This window comes from Papilio xuthus, unplaced genomic scaffold (assembly GCF_000836235.2).
Source record: "Papilio xuthus unplaced genomic scaffold, Pxut_1.1 DF826949.1, whole genome shotgun sequence".
Classification (NCBI taxonomy): Eukaryota; Metazoa; Arthropoda; class Insecta; order Lepidoptera; family Papilionidae; genus Papilio; species Papilio xuthus.
In genome coordinates, this window is record NW_013531700.1 from 6,170,458 (window position 1) to 6,191,972 (window position 21,515).

The window sequence follows — 21,515 nt, forward strand, 5'->3', positions numbered from 1 at the left end:
AGCCCCCGGCGAGCCCGAGGAGCGTTAGATCGGCATCGACGTCATCGTTCGCGTATTAGTTTATTTGTTAGGGAGAGGCAGCGCGGCGCGGACGCACTAGTCAACGCCCCGGCGCCGCCCGCGCCCCTACACGATATATTGTTCATGTTTATGTTCCTCAAGTTCCCCGAGACGACTTCTTATTATAAGTGAATTTTAATAAAACCTTTGTTTCTGTCATACTTCTTTTGTTTTATTATGAAAATCTTCTCTATAATATGTATATTTAAGATAGATGAGCTTGACATCTGACGCATATAAAATATCCATATCATTTTGTATGTGGATTAATGTCATACAAAATGGACGGTTATCATAGTGTCGCGACGTCGCGTCATCGAGAATCCGTCTTGTAATAAAATTAATCGAACAAATTGGTATAATTTAGGTATGTTATAACTTTTTGAATTATTTACAGTTTTTTGGCTTTGTATCATAATTAATTTAAAAAAAAATCTTTTTTGTTCGTCAAGACCTCAATTTTAGGTTTAATTTCTTATTTCTTTATGTAGTTATGAAGTATAAAGTAGGCATAGAAAGAACAATTTTATTTATGTTGTATTTCAAAAACAATAATCACGAATTTTCGATTGCTGAGAACAACTATCGAAAATCAAAAAAATCTTAATCGATTTTTCTCAACCCACGTCTAGTGAATTGTCAAACGAATCTAACTAATAAACAGTATAAATAAAGTGATAACATGAGTCGATAGTGTTCAGAGGATAGCATTTATTGTCATCACAACTGTCACAAACAAACCTTTTCAAGATTTTTTTATGTGAAATCTTTTCTTTTTCTAGCCAAAAAGGAATGAAAAAAAATACAGGAATTCATAGAAAATAACACAAACATTTAATTAGGATATTTTTATTATTATTATGGCACTTAGATCGCCAAAAGTTCTTAATTTAAGTTTTCACTGTCGTGTTTGTTTCTTTACTCACATTTGTACACTGAATCAAATAAATCAGAATGCACCATTTGCCCTGAGCATTGTAGCAGGCCGCAGTTCAGCCCAGTAGTGTATGCTTGTCCCCGGTCACACAGAGTTGCATTGAGATGTAGTTGTGAGAGACATGTTCAGTATCTGTACTTGGTAGAGTAGTCTTTGGGCGAGACGACGAGACCGCGGCCTTTGCGCGCGCCGCGATACACCGTCTCGATTATATCGATCATCTCCTGTTTGTCCTCCAAAGGCCAGTTGATCTTGTTGTTGTTGCCAGTGCCCAGGTCGATCATGATGTGTTTGTTGCGGAAGAAAAACATCACTGTGCAGGGATCATATAGTTCATACCTGCAACAATAACATACATTGCAGTGTCAAGTTCTGACTTATAACATACTAGATGTCGCCCGCGGCTCCATCTGCACGCAATTACACAAAAACATAAATAGTAGGCTATATTTTCTTATAGACTATATATATTATATAAGTATGCCAAATTTCATTGTGATCTGTTCAGCTGTTCGAGAGGTAAATTAAAACAAACAAACATCCATCCATCCACCTAAACATTTGAATTTATAATTTCCTATTCATTTATTAATTTTTTATATATTCCATTTCATTTATAAAGTAAAAAATTATAAAAAATATATTATATTAGAAATAGAGCACCACAGATTGCGGAGTCCATCAGGGCTGCAGAGACAGGAACCTTCTCACGATGCTTGTGGTTTCTAGGATAACTGCCTTTTGTATCGGGCCCTTAATTAGTGAGACCCCGAATTTATAACATTAGTAACATTGTTTAACTGTGAACATACATTTTGTTGAAGTCTGGTACTTCAGTTATGTCCACAAGGTATATCACTGCAAAGTTCTTAACTTTTTCTGCAATGCTGTACAATACTTCATCCATCTTCATACATGTGGGGTCCCAGTCATGGCCAAAGCGGATTACCTGCACAAATATATTCAATATATTTTTAAGCCATATAAAATTACTTGTCATGTTTTATTGTATAATAAGGTTACTTTTATTTGATAATTTTTTAATTATCACACTTCATCCTATCCTTGCCAAAGTACTAAGTCCAACACAAAGCCCAAGAACACATCAGATTTGTTTATGGTTCTTTCCAATTATATTAAATAGAAGTGTACATGTATCATTAAGCGAGCTACATTTGTTTGCAACCTACTTACTATGTATATTTCTACTTGTCTTACATAAAATGGAGTCTAATAAAGTTTTTGTTGTGAGCAACAATACCCACCACAACACGGTCTTCTTCAGACAAGATGGCTTGGTCCACTTGCCACCCATTATGCAAATGTCCCAGCATGTAACTCATCTTGAGATTTGTTCGGCTTTCTGATGCACAACCAAATTATGTAGGTTAGTATTGCAATTTCGAGCAAAGTGTTTATGTTCCCGGTTTTGTACCCGGTCGATATTCAAGCACAGACAATAGCGAAGAGGCATATGAAGACCAAGAATTCTGTTAAGTTCTAGAATAGTCACCAGAGAATATTTATTGAAATTAAAAAATATAAGGTGTTTTCTTATAATATCAATGTCATTTGTCAGTGGCTGTCAATCAATGTCAAAATTGAGATAGGGATGTCCGATCAGATAATATATTAGTGAGAATCAGAATCCGATTCATTCGATTTTTGCACCGATACAATAGCAATCGATCTTTTACTAAATAAATGTAGCTGTCGCCCGCGCCCACGACTTTATATACTCTTTGCCCACGACTCCATCCGCGCCGTATTAAAAAAATACCCAGTAAGAAGCCAGACCGAGCCACCTTCATTGAATATTTGCAGCGACGCCAGTGGTTTACATATAGAATTTACAACAAAATTACAATGACAATTTAAGAATACAATGTTGCTCTCAAATTTTTGAAAAATATTGATAAGTATTTGTTTTTTTTCAAAGTTTGTATTTGCCTTTAGGATTATTATTTAGTTTAAAAACAAGCTTAATTTTCAAAAGTAACAAGTTGACGTCGTTTCTGCCGCTGACTAAGAGATGGCGCGGTGGCGAGTTTGTTAAATTAAAACGCGATGTTAATTGTCATGTCTTGCCACTATATAGTGCCCGCAGGTCGCCGATAGTTGTGCCCACTCCGGTAGTAATAACGAAGTAACGGCCCGAGCGGAGGTACCCGAGGGAGCCCTCCAGCTTAGTTACTCTTAAACGAGGTTGAGGCTATGTGCATTCTGCCCGCGAGGACACCTCAAGGCAAACAGTGGCAATTCAGACACATAAAAAAATAGTTATGATGTTTTCATGGTTGTTCTTTCTGACTTTCTCAGTCGTTTGAGTTGTGTGGATAATTGTTCGCTACTTTAGTCGGTGCCCATAATTTCGGACAAAGTTACGTAGGGAGGAGACAAACATTCTATATTGTTTGTTAGTAAATAAAAATGGTCGCATAGGAATGAAAAAATCCAACAGTTTGATATAAATTTGTATTTTAACAAATAAATAATATACAATTACAGGCACTCGCAGACTCACACAAAATACCACATATTATACTCTACGTCAAAAGTAATAAGTACATTTTTTAAATTCCAAATTTTGCTAAATAATTAAAGTATAGTTATGATGAATTACAATGTTATATTTTTATATGTATAGCAGTTTATGATATTGCTTTGCGCTGCATCTCGCGTTTCAACAAAAATCCGAAGAATTCTCATCACCCTGAATGGCAAACTGCTTTTTAAATTACAAAATATTTCTGAAGAAATTCTCACATAGCTCCATAACGTTAGCTTTATTTACTTTAAAATATCACCTCTTTTTATCGCACGAATGACCATTCCGCGTTTCGTCTGAAGAGTTTCCTTGCCAGATGCCAAATTCTAAACCCCTTTCTCTTCCTGTCCTTTCCTTATATGAAGAATCGAAAGGGATTATAGACTAAGAAGACGTGGAAAGGGAAAGGAAAGGGAAATATCCTCTTTTTCGTTTCAACATGCTTAAGAGTCTAGGCAGAGGTCACTCCTGTTGTAGCGGAACCAGTTGACAGATGGCGTATGCCTCTTTTTAATCCTTACAAAAAGAATAAGTTTACAAAGTACAGTGGTTCATCGTTTATTATTCGTTCGCCGAGCGACAGCTTATTTATCCCAACAACTACGTTCGTGTTCCTTCATATATCTGGTCCTAATACAAACAGAGGTGCGCCTTAGCATGTGCTGATAACTGTAATTGGCAATGGAATGAAAGCACATTTTTAAATTTGAGAATTTTACTAAAGTATGTTATATTTTTAAAAAGGTAAAAAAGTTGTCATAAAACGTTTTTGATTTCATAGCTCTGATTTAAAATGGAATTGTACTAATTACTTATTTTTGAGGTCGAGTATCTGCACTCAACACAAAATTGGTTCCTTTGGTGGCATTGTTGCGCACACGACACAGAGAATGCTACATACATGAGACACGAGACGCGGGGCACGGGACACGAGACACGCGACACGCGACACGAGACACGAGACACGCGACACGAGACACGAGACACGCGACACGCGACACGCGACACGAGACACGCGACACGAGACACGCGACACGAGACACTCGACGCGCCCGCGCTGCTTCTCGCTTGGTTACAGCCACATGTTACACAACTTGTAAACCATCAACACATAATTTTAATGATCGCACTACGTCGTAAAAAATCTAATACAATATGAAAAAATGTACGAACTTGACGTGAGCATGACCACTGGTGAGCATTTCTCCTTACATCACAACACCCCCGCACCTCCACACTCTGCACCTCCATACCTCCACACCTCCGCGAATGTGTCAATATTTAATTAAATTACTACATTAATATCACCTATGCGTCGCGCGCGCGTATACCTCTCTTGTGTATATATTAAATATATAAATATATTATATATTAACACGGCTACGTAGAACCCGCCTCCTAAAATTTGTCCTAAATAAATAGCATTATTTCGGTAACAATACATTCTTACAAAAGACGTATCTCTACAAGCTATCGTTGTAATACTGTACAAAATATAAATAATTTATAATTAGGCGCGATGCGACGCGCGCAGACAGCACGCGCACACGACGCGGCGGCGGCGCTGCTAATGGACGGTTCTGCTCGCCACCGGCGCCGGACGCTACACGGCGCAGCGCGGCTCGCCCTCCTCCCCCGCCGCCTCCGTCTCCGCCGCCGACGGGATCGTGTGCAGCAGCCGCGGCGCCGGCAACGCGCCCGGCGAGCCCGGCGGCTCCTCCGCCGACACGGCCGGCTGGCGCGTGAGCCTCGGCCGCGCGCCGCCCGCGCCCCCCGAGCCCGCCGCGACCGACGCGCCCGCCGCCGCGCTGCCCGCCGAGCGCGACGTGCGCCACGTGCCCGTCGAAGCGGTCGCGTTCGATCCCGACGAATCGTTTCGCGACGACGATAGGTTGGAGTCCTGCGAGGTCTTGCGCGCCACCAGCCAGGAGGCCGCGCGGCGCGGGGGTGGCGGCGCGCGTCCGTACGCCCGCCATGAGTCCGAGCGCGACGACGAGAACTCCACCGACGAGGAGACGGAGCCGGTGCGGGCGGGGGGCGCGGCGGTGGGGCGGGGCGCGGGCGGCGCGGGGGGCGTCCGGCGACCGCACGCCCGCAGCCAGCGCAGCAGCCGCTCGCCGGGCGGCGCGCGCACCCCCCGCGCCACGTCCGGCTCGCCGTTCTCTGCGGCGGCGGCGCCGGGCCCCGCGCCGGACACCGCGCCGGGCAGCAGGCGGCGGCAGGCGCACTGCGCGCCGTGCTGGCCGCGCGAGGAGCGCTCGGCCAGGCTGTTGGTGTTGGCCGGGGTCTGGCGGTTGCTGAAGTTGGAGGAGTGTCGGCAGCGGCCGATGCCGCGCGTGACGCGCGACTCCTCGATGGCCTTGCACACGAGCGCGCAGTCCTTCTTAAACTGCTTGGTGAGTATGGCGTAGAGGAATGGGTTGCAGCAGGAGTTGAGCGGCAGCACGAACACGGTGAACACCTTCGCCTCCTCGAGGGAGACGAGCTGCGCGCCGAAGGCGGCCGTCAGCGCGAAGAAGGCGATCGGCGACCAGCAGAGGAAGTCGGTGAAGACGAGCAGCGCCATGCGCTTGGCGATGCGCGAGTCGTTGGAGTTCCAGGCCTGCGAGCCGCGGATGGCGCAGTACATCTTGAGGTAGCAGCCGAGCAGCACGAGGAAGGCGAGCCCGTTGACGGCCAGCAGCGCCACCACGTAGCCGAGCGCGGCGGGCGAGCCGGTCTCGAAGGGCAGGCAGACGGCGAACTTGCGGTAGTCGCTGACGCCCAGCAGCGGCAGCGCGGCGGCGACCAGCGAGAAGGCCCAGCCGGCGCCCATCACGGCGGCCGCGTGCCGCAGCGACAGCCGTTTGTTCAGGTGCATGGCGTGCGTGATGGCGTAGTTGCGCTCCAGCGTGATGACGGCCAGCGTGTACACCGACAGCTCGGAGGACAGCACGCCCAGGAAGCCCGCCAGCCGGCAGCCCGCCGACATCTGCCACGAGATGGCGTGCGCGCGGAACTCGCCCAGCGTGCCCGCGTCCACCACCGCCAGGAACCCTGCGGATTCACTCGGTTAGCATCGGCGCGTGTCGGCGTGTCGGCGTGTCGGCGCGCAGCTCACCTAGGTAAATGCCCATGAAGAAGTCGGCGGCGGCCAGGTTGGTGACGAGAAAGCGCGGCACGTCGATGCGGCTGCGGCTGAACACGAGCACGAAGACGACGGTGCCGTTGCCCAGCAGCGCCAGCAGGAACACCGCCCACACGCCGCAGCGCAGCGTCCACCAGTCGAACAGGTCCACGCACGGCAGGAACGGCCCTGCCACAAGGACACGGCGCGGTCAGTACGCAGCGGGTCGGCGTGTGCGGCGTCGCCGGCGCGCGGAGAGACCTACCGGGCAGCGGCAAGCAGCGCACGGCGGCGCGCGGCGCGGCTCGCAGCTCGCCCCAGCCCGCCTCGTGCGCGCCCCAGCCGGTCGCGTTCACTGCAACACGACACTCGCATGACCTTCCCTTCCTTGCGCACTTCGCCTACTGCCATAGTGAACGAAATGTTTACTGACGGTAGTGCGGCCAGATGTCTGTGGCGTTGCCCCAGGCGGCGGCGTCCACGCGCTGCGCCGGCACCAGCACCAGATCGCTGAACCCGCCGCCGCCCTCCTCCTCCTCCTCCCCCTCCTCGCCGCTCTCCATCCCCCGCCCCGCGGTCTCCGCCCCCGCCCCCGGCCCCGCCGGCGGCATGAACTCGCAGCAGTGGTACGCGTACGACAGCACTAACGTCTGAACAAAACGGCAATGTCTTCTCTTGGATTGTGGTCATACAAAGATATGAGGCAAGTGTGACCTCACCCGGCACATGGAGGCTCGCACGCTGCGGACGTTTTCATCAAATCATTGTCTTTTCAGCGATTTAGAAATAAGATGTTAACAATAATACAATAACTCTGGATATTTATACTTTCTTTGCTATTAAATACACATAAAGAGATTAACGACTACTTTGGATCTGTTAGTCGGCAGTACCTGTATCCTGGGGAAGAGTTCCGGGGGGTGGAAGCGGCGCAGGTTGGGGTTGTTGTGAGCCTTGAGATGCAGCAGCCGGCGCAAACCGCCCGCCGGGAGCCACGGGAACACGTTGTTGCCCACATTGCTGCAACATGCACATTTGTCACGTCACCGTCACCTCGCGACCACTGTCCACCATCTTATCGTATCTTTAAATACAAAGAACATAGCAAAAATTAAATATATAGCAGATGCGGTCTTCGCACAAAAACTGAGCAGTTGTAAAACTCGCAACAGATCACGGCCGGCGCCCCCCGCACACGTCGCACCCACCACACCCGCCGCACCCACCGCACCCGCCGCACCCACCGCACCCACCAGACGCGCCGGATAAAGTGGACGTTTTTTATTTAAGTCAGTAATAAAGCAGTTTATTCAGTTGGAACTCACAGATCCTCCAGACCGTCGAGCGGCGTAAACGCTTCGGAGTCGATGTACTCGATCTGGTTGCCCTCCACGTCCCTGCAGCGCCACGTCATGTCACGTCACGTCACGTCATATCACGTCACGTCACGTCACAGGTAACATTTACCATTGTAAGAAAGATTCGAACAGATAACATGAGTAAAATCATTTGTTCTGGCGTAGCTTAGGTCACGACTAGAAGAATTGTCACCTGATACTTATACAGTTGTACTAAAAGTGCAAAAACTTTTCATTGGATATTTATAAAAACTAACAGGTACTAACTGATTATACCTATCCTATATTATCTATGCTAATGCATATATACTCGTGAAAAGGGGATCTTCTCGTCAGTTCGCCAAATTACATTACATATATGTGTGTGTGTGTGTGCGTGTGTGTGTGTGCGTGTGTGTGTGTGCGTGTGTGTGGTTGCAAGTGCTGGTGCAGGTGCAGGTGCAGGTGGTACCGACAGCAGCTGCAGACGCGGCGTGTGCACGAAGGCGTCAGCGGGCAGACTGCGCAGCCGGTTGCGCGCCAGCTGCAGGTCCAGCAGACGGCGCAGACCGCGCAGCGCGCCGCCTCCCAGCGCGCGCACGCTGTTGTCCGACAGCGACCTGCGCACGTGTGTGTCACTCACTACACAGTAGCTCATTTAATGGCACAAAACTGTGCTCAGCTCTCTATCCGCTCAGCTCATTTTCTTTGCATTGATGCAGTTTAATGTTTGACGGTGTGGCGTGAGGTGCGTTGGTGAGATGGTGGTAGGTGCAGGATGTGGTGAGATGGTGCACTCACAGTACGCGCAGCTCCCCACACTCGCGCAAGTCGGGCACGCTGTCCAGTAGGTTACCGCGCAGCTCCCTGAACACAAAATTACAACGCATTCAAATCACTCCTCTTCATCATGTATTAAACATTTTTATCAAAAAGTTAACGCTACTTCACTTAACGATAAGCGTTTCCTTCGTTTCCCTCCCATTGCTTTCTACTTTCGTCTTCCTGCTTGCTGATGCCATTTATAAGAAATGACAACATTATATCCACAGTATATAACAGTAATATCCACAAGTCTTGTGAAACATCTCCAAACACCTGCGTGAAAATATAACCGTTTAGCCGCTTATAATTTAAAACTGGAACGTTCAGTGCGTTAATATAATATTTACAATTTATTAGATGAATGCGTTAGTTTATTTATATCGCGACGAGTGCATGCGGTTGCAGCGAGCGGCGGATGCGCGCTCCACATACCGCCCGCCCCCTCTGCGCTTCCCGTGCTCGAGCGATACTCGGCTCGGCATAGCTCCGCTCGACCTCGGCGATGCGTTTCTTATTTAGCTTGGACGACGTGCACCTCCCGGCGTGTGTATGGACAGTGAGCAATGGGCAAGAGCAGTGGACAGTGGACGGAACGACCGACTAACAGTGCGCGCAGCTGCGGCGCGTGGCGGCACAGGGCGCGCGGTAGTGAGGCGAGACGCGCGCGGTCGGCGCGCAGCGTGCGCAGTCGCGCCGCGCCCGCCAGCGCCGGCAGCTCGCGCAGCCCGCGTGCGTCCGACAACTCCCTGCGCCCACATACACACACATACATATCTTCTGCTGCCTCACTTATTTACAAGCAAAGCTATAACAATAACATTGCTCTTTACTATATATAGTTATTTTTTTTAATTTGTTAAGGTCACAATCGCAGATATTAAAAACAGTAATATTTTAAGAAGTTGGAGTCTCATTATAATTTTTAAACCGATATGAAAACGTTACGTAACAAGCAAGAAGTCCGACATCAAAACAAAATCTTCTAAAATTAAATATGTCTGTATATTATTGTAAGTTTCTCTTAGTTTTTGGGTTTTTATTTAATCACTGGTCAAACAACGGTTATGACAAATTAAATAGAGAGTTTCAGTTGACTTCAGATCTCATTGTACAATATTAATTAACTATGTTAAATAGGATCCTACTTCCAGCTATGACTAAATAATCGCCAATTCCGAGTGTAGGTAGGCCTAGTTGCTGACGACAACTAGAGAGGTAAAGTTGCAACAGTGTGAGGTGGGCGCGAGACTGGAAGCCGCGGGGCGCGGTGCGGGTTCTCTGCGGCCGCAGTATTTTTAGGCGATGTTAATAGAAATATCACTGAAATGTTTTAATAACCGAAAGGTCTTTGATGTATAAACGCGTAGCCGGAGCTTCGTCTGCAACAAGGACGTCAGCGCCCGCGCCTCTATGATTATAAATACGGTGGCATGGCCGTCTCCTGCCATCTGCCTACCGATTGAAGCGCATCTCTGACCCTCTCAACAGCTAACTATGATACTTTTTGCGATGACAGCTCGTTGATAGTATAAGTAGGCTGTAACTTACTGTGTAAACTTACCGATCTTGTCCTGCTTCATTACAATAATTATTATTCGATTCGTGGTTTAGGAACTCACAGAGGACAAAGTGTACGTCAATTTTTCTGCTGGCTATAATCTCTTCATACCGAATACATTAAAAATAATATAATACATGTGTATCTCCTTGCTCCATACAAACTTTCTCCACCACTATTGACCTTTAGGGAATGAATTTTGTAATACCTTTAAAGTTGTTGCCTTCAAATTTCACTGGCCATTTGTTTTAGCTGCGCATTGATATATGAATGATGATCAGTAAATCGATGAGTTTAGGTGCGTGTGGAGTACTAACAGCGTGTGCAGGCGCGGCAGGTGGTCGAGCGCGCGCGCCGCAAGCGCGGTCAGCGGGTTGGCACGCAGGTCGAGCCGCGCCAGGCGCGCGCACGCTCGCAGACCTGCGCTCACGCGCTCTACACGGTTGCGCGCCACCGACCTGCACCACATAACTACATTTACCATCTCTCCTCAAACGCTGCTTTATTACATACAAAAGATATGCCACGGCCAACTCGAAACGAAGTCGACGTTTGCACGAGCATTAGTGCTACCTCTCGGTTATTACAGAAAGACGGCTAGATGCAATTCAATGTAGCCGTTTTTCAATCTAGCGGTAGAGATAAAGATGTATAAAAAAGATGGTTTGCATGTACACTGACAGGTCCTCGAGCAGCGGCAGGCGGTACACGGCGGCCGGCAGCTCCGTCAGCAGGTTGTCTTCCAGCCGCCTGCGGACATGGCTCATGGTTACTCGCGTCCCCGCCTCGCGCTACTAAAGTCATATCAACGTATACAATAGTGGTATAGCCCGCAGAAGCATTACTTGCTGAAAGTATAGCCTCTTCGATGCAATACCTTGACCAGATAACATTCATGAAGCGGAAGTGATTCCGCGTTTCGTTTAATGAGTGTGCGTGGCAAATTCTAGTCCACTTCCCCCTTCCCTTACTCTTATAGGGAAAGGATGGGAAGTGGTACCGGACACGACGGGTGGGGGGGGGGCATCATATGGGAAGGGGAAATAGGAGGTTTAGATTATTATTCCGCGTGCCTACTGGAAAGGATTGAAGTATGTTGCCAGCCTCAGTTTTTCAGTTTGCAACCTGGCAGCGACATTGGCGCGTTGATGACCAAATTATATTCAGGTTATGCCAGAAGTTCAACAAAAGCGTTGTATAGGCCGCGCGGACCCTCAACTGTAATGTGAGTGCGCTTTCTAAATATACAGTGTATGAATTCTAATATTATACATTATTGCACACTTTGTAAACTGATCGAGAGGGGGGGGGGGATACAGTAGATAAAACCTTTCTTTAAATATTATAAGATGCAACGTCAACGTCAACGTTAATGTCGATGCAAACCGGATCGAGTTCGAGTCTGAGGTATTATCCGATGCGATGCAGACTCCGCTCGTCATCATTGCGATGCATTACATCATTCATTGTTTTCCCTTTCGGTTGCGCCACTCGCGGCGCGGCGGTCCCTCTCGCCTGCACTCAGCACACGCGGCATTCGCACGTTGCGTGTCTTGTTTTAAGACATCAGAAATAATTTACATATTAATAATCTTTCCTATACTTTAAGTTACCGAACGATAACGATGATTATGAAATGAATAGTTTGTTTACGTTTGTTTAAGTTCAAACGCCACTCGGATTATTTCGTTGATATTATGAGCAAGGAGTAGAAGTGTGTCAGCCGCAGACAATGTGTGCGACGCAGGAAAGAGGGGGAGGTGAAAGGGTCCGCTGATTGCGCTCACCTGATATCACATCAACACAATAGTTTACTTGAGGTAACTAAGCCCAGGATCTACTAATGTGTTTTACAATAGTATTTCTATTTTATATTATTCAAATACTAATGTAAAAAAAAACGCGGGTTTCTGCTAGATGTCATAACTCATGTATACGTACAAATTATGAGCCATCGAACCGAAGACGTTCGCATCTTTTAGCGGTTATCAAAATATAAATATTGGAAGTGAGCCAATTCATTTGCATCGTGGGGTCGGCTCGCATGTCTGTTTATTCACCTCTGCTCCATTGTCCTAGGGGGCTAGGAGTAGTAGATAGCAGCGGCTGGATGCTGAGGCGATACGATACGGCCGATGCACACACAAAACGCGACGCTGTTCATGGCGATAGCGCAGACAACAAGTACTTACATACGTCACATACCATTCACCCATTGCTCCCAGCACCCCGCCATTAAAATCATGCTTTTTTGCATTTATTAAATGTAAAATCAAATCGATATGGTAAATTCTGCTTGTGACAATGAAGGCGCGTTAAATGCTCGTTTTGTAATCACCGCGCTCCTCGTGCCCCCCAAACCGACGTGACGCCGTGCCGCGCCGGGTCGGAGCCGTGCGGGTGCGGGTCCAGGCTGTAATTTATCACTCTCGTTTGTGTATGAATCACATTTCTTTAAATAAATGCACATTTTCTTATTAAAAAAGGCAACACTTGTGCATAAAATATACTTAATTCATGTAGATTTGTTTGTGTATGTCGTTAATGAAACTGAGGGGAAAGGAGGATGATACTGAATAGTGTAGTGTGCGGTGTACGGTGTGCACTCACAGCACGCGCAGCGCCGGCGTGTTGATGAAGGCGCGCTCGTCTATGTACGCGATGCGGTTGCGCCGCAGCACTCTGCAACACAGAGAGAGTCTCGTTAGCTTAGCTTAGTCAGTGCTAGAAGGTAGGATGTAGTCTAAATCAGTGGCGCTTGCTCTTCTATTGTTACATTTTCCAGCTATGTATCACGACGTGAAATACACCTTATTAAATTGCTAAAGGCGAAAGGGAATGGTGTAGTAGGTATTCCAAAAGGTAGACAACTTGTGTGTCATTTACGGAGTGACGTCATGACACGATGCACGCAACCCACGAACCCGTACGATCATCCGAGGAAAAGCCGCAGCTGACATCGATCTCATGGCGCTGACGTCACGCCGATGTGACGCTGCACACCTACATACTGTCTATATAATATTATATGTTTCTATATATTATCTAAATGTATATAAATAATATGTAAAATGTTATGAAATACACACAGTTTGCCACCATGATACTATCGGGGCACAGCGATTGTATTCGCACATTGGTGTTTCCGCCGGAGAGGCGGGCGATGCCAGGGCGAGGGGTGGGTAGGGGAGGGGGGCATTTTCAATGCGGAGGATCTCAACTATTTACGTATGTATGTCTTGCTATCTATTTCACATATTAATGCTATACTTAGAAAACTTTCTCTCAGTTTCTTACAGCGACTATTAAACGAATGAGCGTGGCAGTTAATCTTGTTAATACTAACTACTCGGCGATTAATCCTCGCGGTCTGCACGACGACAGCGGCAGCGGCAATAAACGCGCGGCCCCACGCCACCGCCAGCTCAGACTCCCGCCCCGCCCCGCTCCACCCCGCGCTCACAACACCCCACAACCGCTACTCGAGCTCGAGTCATAAGCTCCTCTAAGCTCGCCATTCTCCCCAGTCTCCAGTAGTGATCGTGGAACATGTACCAATTCACGTATTTATGTGATGTGATAGCGTGCTGTATTTTAAAAGTGCACTCGTGAATTGCGATTGTGGATAAAATTTCTGCACTGAAAATGATCATCGCACGGTCATGTGAATGGAGCCTTAAACTTCTGCGGTACCTACGTCTAACACAACTAACAAGCCGGCAGATAAGGCAGTTCGACGGCCGCCTGCCCGCCTGCTCGCCGCGGCTCCCGAGCCACTCACCTTGGACAGCGGCGCGGCGGCGGCGGGGCGGCGGCGTTCGAATGCGCGTGCGCCTGCTCACTACTACGTGCATGCGTGTCTTCACATGTGTGTGTGCAAGCTGCATTTGACCTTGCGACCCGGGCGGAGCGTCGTACCCGTGTCGTCCTCGTCGCGCCTACAACGCTATTCACCCGCGTCGCTTTCACCAGGACTGACTGAAGCCGGCGTATTTATCTCATAGTTCTCGACAATCGTCGTCGAGGAATATTTGTCATTTTGATGGTCTTGATGATATTATTGTAATTATATTATGTATACTATTTCATTAAATAGTGCGGTTTTCCTTCAAAAAATAGGATAAAAAACCAGAACACGCGCTGTAAATTAATTTAAGTAAAAGTAGGGTGTGTGGCATAATTCAAAGAGGGCTAAGAAAATGTTATCCAATAAAGGCAAAAGACGCGGCTGGTCCGAGCGGCGGCGCTCGGTACGCGGCGCACGTCGCCTCTACATACATTCTATTGGCATTATTGACATTCTACAAGATAAAGCTGACAAACGGATCATGTGATTTGAACTTAAACCAAAACATATAGTTAGTCCCTGTTTAGTTTTAAACATTTGTTTAAAATGTTTTATCGCCGCTGATTGTTACGATGAACGTCGACGTGGTTGCATGCTGCACCATAAATATGTATCTCTCACCACACTGCTTTCTATATATTATAAGTATTTCATTATTTTATTGCCCACGATCGCATTTCACGAGCCTACTTATAATAATGTTTTAAATTCAATAGCCATATTGTCAAAAATCCGCGCCACCAGTCGCCAGGGTCACATTCATGTAAAATTATTTGGAACACCGTCCGACTGGTTCTTTCTATTGCACGTATCGTTCTAAAATTCCATTTATTATTATTCAACATGTATGTCTTTGTCATGCACTCTAACACATATACATAAATACATGATATGTAGTTGTGAGACTCACAGCGTGTGCAGCGCGGCCAGCGGCGGCAGCGCGGCGGCCGGCAGCGCGGCCAGCAGGTTGCCGCCCAGGTCCCTGCAACACGCACATATCTCAACTCACCAAACACCTATTGTCATCTCTCTCATTCTTAATCATAACAAAAGAGTCAACCGTATATTTTTGAACACGTGTTTTGGGTGATTAATCTTACGAATGCATAGCAATCGTAAGATTTATGTTACAATGTTTCCGTCCTATCCTAATAAATTAATTAAAATTAAAGCACTTCTAAAGGTTATGTTAATAACATTTTGCAACGGTGTCAAAGGGAACCTTGATATTTAGCGAGCGAGTTTTAAGTGCGGGCCCCGCGCATTGCTCGTACTCGTATGTTATATGTATTAGAAAGTGTCACGTCACGTCACGTCAAGTCACGTAACGTCGCCGTGTCGTGTGTCGTATGTATTAAGTGGGTCACGCTCGGCTCGGTGCGCGGCCGCAGGCGACACGCATGCGGTTAGTGGCTGTTACTTGTTATAACTCGCAAAGCTGAATTTACACATTGATTAGTACGGGTGCAGGTTATTGATGTGACTGCTCAATGATTGCGACAAAACCTGTCTGTACCCCAATTGATTAGTGAGAAAAGAAGTTTGTTCTGCTTGTGTTGCGAGTACTCATTGTAACGTAACTTGCCGCCGTTATATCACCCCAATCCCCGTGCGCCCCTGCACCCCCTTTCTGACCCCTCACAGGCAGATCGCACGCAAAATGGTCATATTATTTGTTTATTTTCCGTTGCCTAGCAATTGAATTTTAAGTAAGCACATCACCAGCAGCCAAAAACAATTAGACAGTCCTTACATCGCATTGCATTGATATCACATAGGTAATTTACCACAAAACTCAATGGTTATGGAGCGGTTGCTAGGAACTTGCACTCGTATTCATCAATGTCTAAATTGGCCCTAAATGTTAATGCAAGAACATTGTCGTTCTGTCTGATACTACATACTAATTCCGTCCTACTTCGGATAACAATAAGTCAATGGGCATCTGATAACAATGCGTGCTACCGCTCGCACAGTTCCAATGCGGTTGTGTTTCACGTGTGGCGACACTCACAGCGCCTGCAGGCGTGGCGTGCCGAGTAGCGCGGCGGGCGGTGAGCGCAGGCGATTGCCGGGCGCGCGCAGCACGCGCAACCCGCGCGCACCGTTCAGCTCTTCCTCGGAGAGCGTCTCCAGCTCATTGTCCGCCACCGACCTGCGCAAAGGCACACCGTACCGACACCGCGCTACACCGTGATACTCTACGCTCTGCACACAAACAACTCAGTGCCATAATGTCTCAACATATTAATATTCAAACTATCATAATACTAACCTACTACAGATACAGATATATATTAACATTTAGAATTAAGTATCTAACTATTTAGGATCTGGCAAGCGACTTAGACTAATTTCCATTTGTCATAGAGTTTAACATAAATTATACATAGGTACATACAATGAACAAAGCTCTTTAACACAATAATATTTTAGTGAAGGATCTGTCCGAGGAGGAAATTAATGAATTAGGTACTTCTGTTTAGTTTAAAAAAATGATTTGTATTTCACTATGTAGAGAACACAACATAACTTTGATGTGTCCGGCGGCATGCGGCATGCGGCAGCTTCACAAAGTATATCATATTCATAGGAATACTATTTATTTTTGATTTATCTTACATTTCATGTTGTCCGTTTTTACACCAAAATTTGTCGGCTGGTGTAAGCTATCACCCAAGTATTAACATCAATGTTTTCAATGTTAGCTTCGGACGGCCGAGCTGAGCGTCACTCCCCGTAGGCGCGGGGTGGCGCAGGTTGCGGGATAGGAGGAGGGGGGGGGGCTCGCTCGAGCGTCTTTGTAAACATCAGTCACTATAATAGCTGCGGTATAAATACATATCATCTGAGCGGCGCCGGCGGTCGTTGACCCGCATAGGCGCTGCCGCTGCCGCCGCCTCTGCCGCGCCAGTTCTGAAGCTCCCGGTTACTCCATCATCACCTAATATTTTGGCGCCGGCTGTTGTTACAGTATAGGTGATATATACTCTCCGGTCCGTGAGGCCATAACGCTGCATTCCAATGGTCGAGGCTAATCACGCGGAAGCTTTCATAGATAAAAATTAATTTTTTGTTACACTGTTACTGTACACAGCGATAGTCCCTTGGCTTATGATTCCCATTTACATCTCATTAAGCGTACGATGGCTTTAAAGTGGCAAAAAAAAAGTTGTTTATTATGGACCCGCGGAGCAGAGCACGGTGCTCCTCCCGGCTCCTCCCTCGCCAGCGGTCAACATTAACGTCACCACGACGCCGTCGGGTTGAATGTGACGCATCCCCTGGGACCGCCCCAGTCGCAGGGGGGAGCGCGGGCCTGGGGTCGGAGAGGTGATATCGGCCCCTGCCGGACATTATGAATATATGACGTCGCCTCTGCCTCTTTAAACTACCATCTGCCTATCGTGTTAACTGTTTTGAGTCGTTTAACATAATATAATGTATTATAACACAACATTGTATTTGAATTATTTTATAATTGAATACTTCATTTAATTTAATGCGGTGGCCTCTCGCAGCATAAGCCGGCGTACGTATTTTATTGTGAGCTATCGTGCGTACGAGGCCGGAAGCCGACGGGCCCTGCCAATGTGACCGGTGCGCAAGGTCGCCCCGGACTTAGGGAACCGGTTCCACCTTCATTATCATAATTATTTAATAACAAACAGTACAGAAGTAGTTCGCACCTTCCACCAAATATTATTATTCATACATTTGACAAACTACTACAAATTGCAATAATATCAGCATTCATACCGAGCCCGGTCGACACGCTACATATAGTTATATTATACTAGCTCTGGCCGCGACTTCGTCCGCCTGAAATACTGTCTTTGGGTAGCATTTTTATTATTTAGGTTACTTATTTTACTCTATATGTTGTCACTAAATTAGACCCACTTCCGGTACACCGACTTTTCTGAAAATTGGAACGCAACATCTCGATAACAATGCAATTTTTATATTCGATGTCAAAGTAAATCCAAGTGGCCGCCGCTACAAGATTACGTCGCCTCAGACGTCGATAGAATATAATATGACTGATAAAATAACGTGGTAAAGACCAATTCAATACGTTATCCAAGGATTTATTATATTTTAACGCTCTTTCGAGGCGCGTGCGAACGAGGGCTTACTTAATAGAGCTAAAGCTGAATAATAACAATGATAGTTTAATATCGCGCCGCAACCGACAGATGAAATAATGGAGAACGAGTGAAACCTCGTCGAGCGAAACCGGCTAATGTTTGATAAAGCTTGGTACACAAGCTATTGCCATCATAGAGTACAGGGAGCAGAGCGTAGTGCGGCGAACAGCGGCGTACTCACAGCAGCAGCAAGGCGGGCCAGGCGGCGCGCGGCAGCCGGAGCAGCGCGCACCTGTCCAACCACAGCCGCGCCAGCGCGCGCCCGTTCAGCGCGCCCGCCGCCACCCCCTGCTCCAGCCGGTTGGCAGACAGGTTCCTGCGCACCAGACCCCACCGCCTCACCACCTCGCACCAACTCATCAACATCATTTCATCATAAACTACTCGATTAAAAAGTTTATATGATGCTAAATTGCTAACATGTATTGGACATATTCATACACAACCATACGACAATATATGTGCATTTTAAAGCGCACGTGCCTTGTACTACACTTACGTGAGGGGTATATGTAACGTGACAAGACGTCCCGTTTTATAGTTCTGAGTCCCGGTGTCCTCGACATGAATGCCGCTAAATTGTCCCGGTGTTTTAAACAGCGCGAAAATTTACCAAGTACCAAGTGTTTTAAACTTGTTAAAAATCATCACCAGTTATAATTCATAGGTACTCATTTTACAGCACATCCTCTGATACTAAAACTTTCGGCTATATGAATTTCTTAATTTCTTACTCAAGTTTACTGATTTTATTTGAGGAAAGTTTCATTTTTTATAAAAAAAGCAATGTCCTGTTTTGAGTCAAAAAATAAATGGTCACGTTAGGTATATGCCATTGTTTATATAATGCGGTCCTCTGTTATGGTTTGCTCCAACACATTATTCCTCGTTCGATATAGGTTACATCAAATGTACAACTAAACAAAGGGTACATTACTTATAACTTCAAAAGCAAAGTCGTATGGGTTCTTCTGGGTAAAGATCTGGGTAAATACTACTTCAGATCGTTTCTATTGAAACTTATTAATTCGAAGGGAAGAAAGTTGTTGTGTTCGCGGATTGTTGTCGACGGGGATTATCATACTGTAAGTTTATATTTAAATGTTTAAAATATTTACATATTTTATTCACGGGATTCCTATCAAGTCAAGCCCAACTGTAAAAACAGGTGATGATGTATGTAATGCTCTCCTTTTATGTTAACACATGTAAATGACTTCGATGTCTGATTTCCCTATAACTGGAAATCCATAATTAAACAATAGAGAATTTTGGGCACACCGTGGCTGGCGGGCGCAGACGACGCCGCGTGCATCGCTAATGCCGCCGCCGCCGCCGTCGAGTCGGTGCTGAATACATGACTTCACTACATTAGTTGTGACAGAAAGCGAGAACATTTCTCAATCCATTCGTCTCGAGACTGACAATGATGTGTCGCGTGAAGTTATGCACGCACCGCTCATCGACTGGTCGTCCTGGTGATTCGAAAGAGGCAAGTGGCCTTTGCGGTCATCCATTCAGTGCCAAGCTAACATGAAAAGAAATGCGACATCAATTAACCGCACTTCTTGGCAAAGGTCTCTTTCTAGATTAGCATAGATCAGTATACGCCTTAGAGCCGCCTCGCCTCACACAGCAACTTCGAGTTACCACTCGTGCAACATTGTTGCCGCTACTATAAATAATGAAAAAAAATTCCAACCACGAAACAGGTCCAAATTTTAATTGATTCAAAAAGGTGGTGTTATGGTTTCTACCTCAAAGGCAAATTATTATTTTTTTACTTAAATAATTATTCTCATTTAGATTTCGGCTGTATAACATTGACATACATAACGGACAAGGTTGAAATTAAAGTCTTTGTAAGGTTTAGCTTCCGCGCCGAGGACGGCCGTCGAGCCGTCGTCGTCGCACCGTCATCATTGTGTAAAACATAATTTTTAATAAGTTTTTGGTTAGCGCTACTGTTAAGTATATTAATGTTAATAAATGTATGAGAGTAAAGCGAAGCGAGTTAGTGGCGGGGGCAGCGGGGGCACCGGGGGCACCTGTGTCTCACGGGGGCACCTGGGGCTGCGGGGGCACTCACAGATCGCGCAGAGCGGCGGCGGGCTGCAGCGCTTCCGGGGGCAGCGTAGTGATGTTGTTGTCGGACACGTCCCTGCAACAAAGATGGCGGTTACTTTACTGGCATTACACGACGCACAAGCCGATATCGATGGGAACATAGTATGCGCGGGCTCAATGTTCAAGCACGACATAGGCGGGGGCAGTGCCGCCCGCTCGTTTATACATTTTCTGGTATTTCTAAAGTTCATGAAATACTCAGTCCAAACTGTAAGCATCGTCAATCTCATCAAGATTATTGCTTCAGTTTAGAATCGTTCTAATTTTGTTTTAACATGTTAGAAAGTATTCGAAAGGTCAGCCGAAAACTTGGAGACCATCCGCGAACGGCCGATAGCTAGTGAGTGATAGGCAGCATGTTGTAGACACGAAGCATCGCAAAAAACACGCACAAGATCTGATAGACATGGAATGAATAAGATGTATACGTTATACACAAGCTGCTTATATTATCTTTTTTTTTATTTGAAAGTGTTTTATTAATTACCACGTAGGTCGACTAAAGAAAAAATTTCATTAAGATCCGTTGAGTCGTTCAGCAGATACCTTCTAACAAACATCCATCTATACATCCAAACATTTGCATTTATAACAGTAGTAAGATATAAAAGTTCGCAGTCGTCTGAAGGCGATCGCGCAAACGCCTAACGGCCAATGTGTTCACAAGCTCGCCGCGACTACCGCGCTCGCGTGTCCCACGTGAAACAAGCAGTTTGATGATGGCTTACTAGACTAGGTGTTAGTAGTTCAGGCGTAACGAAAGGAGGAATGTGCATCGGTATAGCAGTCAGGCAACGAATCGCCCCTTGAATACCAAAACAAAAGAAATTAAAAACTTTAGATAGTAGCTTAATACTTGGAGGTGCTTAGGAGGTATGTTTTATTTGTAAACCTAATATTGTATTGTGACTTGTTGAAGTACAAATGTTTGTGACAAGCGCCGCCGTGCTCTTTTTTTTTGCTGAGTGGCGGGGCGAGTGGCGCGGTGCGCGGCGAGCGGGGAGCAGGGAGCGGGGAAG

General features: G+C 46.4%; 2 protein-coding genes across 2 annotated transcripts in view; both read right to left on the reverse strand.

Annotated features, from left to right (window-relative positions):
* Window positions 1-871: 871 nt before the first annotated feature.
* On the reverse strand, window positions 872-2,573 carry Dim1 (thioredoxin-like protein Dim1). Its single transcript, XM_013316090.1, has 3 exons — window positions 2,263-2,573; window positions 1,810-1,946; window positions 872-1,336 (listed from the first exon to the last, which is right to left on the reverse strand). The coding sequence occupies exons 1-3, from the start codon at window positions 2,338-2,340 to the stop codon at window positions 1,123-1,125; spliced, it is 429 nt and encodes a 142-aa protein (XP_013171544.1). The 5' UTR covers window positions 2,341-2,573; the 3' UTR covers window positions 872-1,122.
* A 1,953-nt stretch (window positions 2,574-4,526) lies between these two features.
* LOC106120613 (lutropin-choriogonadotropic hormone receptor-like) overlaps window positions 4,527-21,515 on the reverse strand; it is a 20,311-nt gene continuing 3,322 nt past the window's right edge. The window contains exons 3-16 of the mRNA XM_013315967.1: window positions 20,459-20,530; window positions 15,129-15,200; window positions 12,982-13,053; window positions 11,047-11,121; window positions 10,689-10,829; window positions 9,419-9,559; window positions 8,790-8,855; window positions 8,465-8,608; window positions 7,977-8,048; window positions 7,545-7,671; window positions 7,085-7,301; window positions 6,917-7,006; window positions 6,646-6,840; window positions 4,527-6,581 (exon numbers count right to left, since the gene is read on the reverse strand). Of these exons, the coding sequence (XP_013171421.1) occupies window positions 5,149-6,581; window positions 6,646-6,840; window positions 6,917-7,006; window positions 7,085-7,301; window positions 7,545-7,671; window positions 7,977-8,048; window positions 8,465-8,608; window positions 8,790-8,855; window positions 9,419-9,559; window positions 10,689-10,829; window positions 11,047-11,121; window positions 12,982-13,053; window positions 15,129-15,200; window positions 20,459-20,530 (2,917 nt within the window). The 3' untranslated portion in view covers window positions 4,527-5,148. The remainder of the gene's footprint in view (window positions 6,582-6,645; window positions 6,841-6,916; window positions 7,007-7,084; window positions 7,302-7,544; window positions 7,672-7,976; window positions 8,049-8,464; window positions 8,609-8,789; window positions 8,856-9,418; window positions 9,560-10,688; window positions 10,830-11,046; window positions 11,122-12,981; window positions 13,054-15,128; window positions 15,201-20,458; window positions 20,531-21,515) is intronic.